Here is a 6,000-nt window from a genome sequence, read left to right as displayed (position 1 = left end):
AAGGGCTTAGAGGGTAGCTTAGTAGTCAAGTATTTGCTTAGCATGTATAAGGGTCTGATTTTAATCCACAACACTACAAAAAAATTTTAAAGAAGAATTAAGAAACAAAAATGCTCACACCATTTTACTTCTTCCCCAACATAAATTTTATTGACACTTCAAGCTTGGCAAATGGTCAAATTAATAAAATACACCTAGATCAGATAAACATTTTCTTGAGACCAGCTTTGATTTCATGAGCACAAAGCAAGGGACATTGGTGGGGAGGTACAGTAGAGGAAGGGTTAAGAGGAGTCATTCAGCTGGTGATTGCATGTCATTTTGCTTAGGTGATTCTTATTTCATCCAAATATCCTGAAATTGATAATGAAGTTTGTTGTTTTGTTTACATTGTTGTTTTCATTTTGGGGAATTCTTTTTTGTCCAATTAATAATCCTCGATTGTTTGTTTTTAATATACTGTGCAATTTCAATTGCTAAGCAACCATTTTTTTGATGGCAGGCTGGGACTGCCAATTCTCTCTAGTTAGGACTTTAAGCATCACCAAAGCCAAAATGGTTGCTCTGTTGAGAAGCTGTATGGGAAGCTGGCCTGTACAACCTGTGCCCTACAGCATCCACCTCCTCAAAGATGTAGCCAGGGGGTTCAGAATATGAAGCTGGGCACTTTTGAATTTCCTTAGGAGTAAAACTGGTAGAATAGGTGGTCTGACCTTCTAAAGGGATGTTTGTACAAGGGCCGGACCAGGGGGGCTTGCAGCTTTTGGTATTGACAGGTGTGTGTGCCACATAGTGGGCACGATTGGTGGTCATGTAATCCATAGGCTCATCAGGGAATTTCAGCTGAGGAGCAGGTTTGACTGGCTCTCTGCGGACGTTAGCCCAGTGTTTGTAGTCCTCTCTAGTGGTGGTGGAGCCTTCAAAGCGATCGCTCTTCTTTACGTGCTGGACTGGCCGGCAGGACTGAGCAGGAACACCATTAGGGCATGAGTAGTCAGCTTGCACAGTTGTCAGAAGATCCATCTTCCCTTCAGGAGGGATATAGGGGATGGGCTCTTTGGGGACTATCTGGGGTGTTGGCCAAGCTTGGAATTTCTCTCGAAATTCGGTGTTGGATGGAAAGGGTGTGTCTAGCTCAGGGTGCTTGGATACAGGTTTCCAGCTCTTGGAAGGCTCCCCCATCAAACCCTTGTAGGATTCTCTGTGGGTGGTCAGGCCGTCAAAAGGGATTTCACATGGTTTATATTTCTCTGCCTCGTACACACACCGTTTCTCCACAGGATGGGCCACATAGGTCGATTTGTAGCTTGTCGTATTCTCCAGGGGGATGTTACAGAGCTTTAGCACAGATGGAGGTTTGTAACTCACCGTATCCACAAGATGTTTCATGGGATAATCGTCCTGGTGTGTGGTTCTATGATCAAACCTACAGGACGCAGGACGGTATGTTTGCTGTGGACGAAACGAAGGTCTTCTTTGCTGGTTCCAAGGTAAATAATCAGATTTGTACGTTGGCACACTCTCCATTTTGTCATTACATGGATGTTTGTTGTCTCGAGGTTTGATGGGGCTCACTCGATTGACAGGGCTGTAGTTGTAGTGTTGATTATACGTTGTGAGGAAATCCATTTCGTCTTGGCTTGGAGTGAACTTGTCGGAACGATAGTGTGTCACCGGTACTATGTTGTGAATCCCAAAGTCTCTCTTCGTTGTGGACAGGCCTTCCATTGGTATAGTTCCTTTCTGGTACTCCACCTTGGGTTTGAAGGACTCTCGGGGCATGTAAGAATGATAGGTAGAATACTTCTCGGTGTATTCGGAGAAAAGACATGGTTTCTCTGTCTTCTCATAAATCTTGGTAGGGGGATGTGGGCAGTGATGCCTGCCGCAGGAGCAAAGGTCGCAGATGCACTTCCTATTCATGAGTGCCATTCTCCTGACATCACCTCACATCATACCTCCGGGCATGAGTCTCTTCTTGGCCCCCCAACCGGCTTGGTGGGAGGACCGCCAAGCTTCAAGAGGCTTGGCAGATGGAGGTATCTTCTCGAAAGAAAACTTCAGCGGCCTGCTTGCACAGTCCGCTTGCCCCGTTTCCTTCCCAAAGTTTGCCTTGAACAAGCAAGAATCACTCAGCACACACCCTGCGGGCCTGGCCGGCCTCTGACGCGCAGCGCGGGACAGCAGCCTCTGCTGCTGCCAGGACCAAGCACCTAGAGTGGCTGGCCTGGTCCACTAAAGCCTCCGGAAGCCACGGGGCCCAGACTGGGGGTCCTCTGTGACGTCTCCAAGCCCTGAAGGGGTAATAGTGCTGTCACAAGGACTTCTTGTGAGGTCAGGAAATTTTCATTACCTCACTGGCAAGCCTATGACGGAGGTTTCCCCCACTGGGTCTTGGAAGAAATATGGAAGACGGGCTGGATGAATTTGAAGAGCTCTCGAGTTCTCAAATAAGTAAATGCATGATCACATGTAAAAATTACACTGCCAGCACACTGGGTGGCACTTTCTATCATGCATGGTCCACCTTCGTATGGAAACTCACTCCTTGACTTCCATAAACCTAGCTTTGTTTCCAATTCCTGTGGTTTCAGGTGTCTGTTGCAATTCCTTATAAGTATTATTCTTTATTATTCTTAGTCTGCATTTCATCAATGAGAAAAGTTTAGAATTTCCAGTCTGGAAACAGTCTGGAACTGTTATGATGAAATGAAAGTTCTGACCCTCAACCATTATTGAACATATTCTTGCATGGATTCCCCCAAATTCTATACAATGATTGATATTGGTTGGCAACTAGGGAGTCAAAAGACACCCATATTTGAGCTCTGTCAGCTTATCCCTTGTCAAAAACCTGGAAGCCTACAGAGAGGGGCCAACACAACTTGCACTCCCATATTTGAGTAAGCTCCACACCATTTCAAAGCCTTCCAGGACCTGCAGTATAGACATACTTTTACTCTCTTCCCTTGGGTGATTTTAAGATTCACAGGAAGTGAACAGTCAATCCTCATTAATACTTACTTATTCAACAAAGCACCCATTGCCCTGGGTGCTTAGCTGAGAATAGCAATAAAGGGACACATAAGAAATTGGGGGTGGGGCATGTGCCCAGCACCATCCTTCTTGCCAGAGGACTACTCTATACAGTTCTGCTGGGTTTAGTTTGGTGAATAAAATAAATGCAGTCCTTTCCTAGGAACACTTAAAGAGGAGGAGGAGACACTGAGGAAGCAACTCAACAAATGTGTAGCTACAAATAAGATCGAGGGCCTTGGAGGGAATAAATAAGACGCAATAGGTGGTTGTGCAAGGTGATGCCACTAGAGAAGGTATGCATGAGGGGTAACTCCTTTGGCACCCTAAGGACGAGCAAGCACTAATGGGAAGGGCTATGGGAAGAGAGCTACATGTGAAATATATAGTATAGAGCAGCTCACCAAGAACCTCGTCCATAGCAGCCCTAAATGAGAAATTGTGCAAACTATCACTGAAGCTTCATGACTGATGAAAACTTAAAGGTGTAATTAATTGTTTCTCTAGCTATGCCTCCATCTAATATGTTCTCATGGGTGTTTGCATGCGCGAGTGCGCATGTGTGTGTTAAATAGGGCTGCACTTTGTCTACCACACTCAAAACGTAGGTTAATTAAGTTAAATGACAAATGGCAGAATTGGACTGGAGTGATGACTCAGAGGTTAAGAGCACTTGTTGCTTTTCTTTTTATTAATTAATTAATTAATTAATTGATTGATTGTTTTCCAGCCTGATCACTGTTTCCCCTCTCTCCCTCCCTCCTCTTCTTGTGGTCCCTCCCAACCTCCCCTCTTCCCCCAAATCCACTCCTCCTTCTTTCTCTTTAGAAAAGAGCAGACCTCCCATGTACATCAGCCGGCCATGGCTGCTTTTCCAAAGAACTGAGTTCAATTCTCAGCACCCATGTCCAGTGACTCAAAACGGCCAGTAACTCCAGCTCAAGGGGATTGAAAACCCTCTCTGGCTTCTTTTGGCACCTATGAATATACTCATACACTTAGATAAGAAAAAAAAGAAATCTTTTTTTAATGGCAGAATAGAGACTGGGGCTAATAGTTCAGTCAGTAGAATGATTGTCCAGTAAGCTCAAAGTCCTCCATTCAGTACCGACTACTACCCTCTCCCCAACTGGCAGCATTAAAAGTCATAAATGAGCCGGGCGGTGGTGGCGCACGCCTTTAATCCCAGCACTCGGGAGGCAGAGCCAGGTGGATCTCTGTGAGTTCAAGGCCAGCCTGGTCTCCAAAGCGAGTTCCAGGAAAAGCGCAAAGCTACACAGAGAAACCCTGTCTCGAAAAACCAAAAAAAAAAAAAAAAGTCATAAATGAAATGAAGACTTTTATCCCACTGCTGATTTACTAATAAATATTAGTCATAAACTGAACTTAATCTTAGAAAGAAGGGAGATTGCTTCCTAAATGTTGTAGTTACAGTTACAAAAATAAGGATATTGGGTATATTTGCATTTGTGTATTCATAAACAAAAGAACAGAAGATTCACACAAAACATTTTAATTCAATTAGTTTGGCAGTAAGATTTTTGGGGAATTTTTATCCAAGAATTGAACTCTGTGTTATAATATTCTTTTGAGCGATATAGACCATTTTAAAATAAATTTATTAATTTTTATTTTATGTGTTTAGGTGTTTTGACTGTATGTATGGTTTGCATCACATGTGTACAATGCCTCTGGAGGCCAGAAGAGGATGTCAGGTCCCCTGGAACTGGAGTTAAAGATGGTTCTCAGCCACCATGAGGGTGCTAGCATTCAGACCAAGGTCCTCTGGAAGAGCAGCCGGTGCTCTTAACTGCTGAGCCACCTCTCCAGCTCCACATAGACACTTTTAGTGGTTTTAGAACTTTTTCTTTGGTTTTGGAACTTGTTCTGTGATTTGAACTCAGGATCTTGCACACATTAGGCAAGCATTCGACCACGGAACTGAACTACACACCTAGCCTTCTTTTTGCTTTTTAGTTTGAGACAGGCTCACTAAGTTGCCCTAGCTGCCCTCAAAGTCACTCTGCAGTGCAGGCAGATACTGTAATCTTGCCTCAGCTCCCCAGGTATCTAGGACTAAAGGCCTGCAAGCTCAGCAAAGAAGAAATGCTAAAGAAACTTTGGAAGTCCTTTCTACGGCATCTAAGTGTAATCTTCGCCTTAGGTTACAATGGTTAGTGCAAGACAGAAAGCCAGTATCTAGCAACTATTTTCTTCGGAAAAAAAGTCCTCCTTAATGTACACAAACATATCCAAAATATTTGTGCTTCTCCAAGTACTCCCAAAGCCTTCCTCTTTCGCCCTCTTCTCATCATTCTGTGTGTGGATATTCCTTACCTATTAGTGGCTATCTTCAGCTTTTTGGTATGGGAGCTGAGACTGCTATCACGTTCATATTCCCAATCTCTTTTTTGGGCCAGAATGTCTCTCTGTAATTCAGGCTGGCCTCCAACTCAAAGCAGTCCTCCTATCTCAGACCCTCAAGTGCTGGGATTACAGGTACGAGCCACCACTCCCATCTTCATAGTACCAACTTCTTATCCCCCATCCTCCTAACCTCAACTTCACCCCATCCACACTGGGGCATAAATACTCCAACCTCATAGAGTTCTTGGTCCAAACTGTATCCAGGCTCAGGAGAAATAAAATCCCTGGTTAGATGAAAGCGGTAAGTCCTTCACCCTATTTGTCTAACAGAAAAGCAGGAACATTCTTTGGTGGAAGACACAGTCTGGAACATTTCTGTCTTCTATTCAATGTCTAGCACTCAATAAAGATCATCAGACATGCACAGAGGCGGGGGTGGGGGTGGCTAATGATCAAAAGGAAACAAAACATTTCCTACATTAGGATTAATTTGGATATATCTCAGCAGTTTAGAGGGGGGGGGAACATATGGTCAACTCAATAGATATTAAAAATAGGGGTCTGGCCAACAGCCAAACATTAGGTGGAGTTCGGGAA

General features: G+C 44.1%; 1 protein-coding gene across 1 annotated transcript; it reads right to left on the bottom strand.

Annotated features, from left to right (window-relative positions):
* Positions 1 to 434: 434 nt before the first annotated feature.
* Positions 435 to 1,932, bottom strand: LOC128114589 (stabilizer of axonemal microtubules 1-like). Its single transcript, XM_052744708.1, has one exon. It carries the CDS (start codon positions 1,930 to 1,932, stop codon positions 535 to 537), a length of 1,398 nt encoding a protein of 465 aa, XP_052600668.1. The 3' UTR covers positions 435 to 534.
* Positions 1,933 to 6,000: the final 4,068 nt, after the last annotated feature.

Source organism: Peromyscus californicus, unplaced genomic scaffold (genome assembly GCF_007827085.1).
Source record: "Peromyscus californicus insignis strain IS unplaced genomic scaffold, ASM782708v3 Scaffold_10__1_contigs__length_136768540, whole genome shotgun sequence".
NCBI lineage: Eukaryota > Metazoa > Chordata > Mammalia > Rodentia > Cricetidae > Peromyscus > Peromyscus californicus.
The sequence above is the reverse complement of the archived record's forward strand: the minus strand, read 5'-3'. Positions and strand labels throughout refer to the sequence as shown.

What these genes read in the sequence shown, in the direction of transcription:
- LOC128114589 (XM_052744708.1), bottom strand. Translation starts at nt 1,932, where the DNA reads ATGGCACTCATGAATAGGAAGTGCATCTGCGACCTTTGCTCCTGCGGC.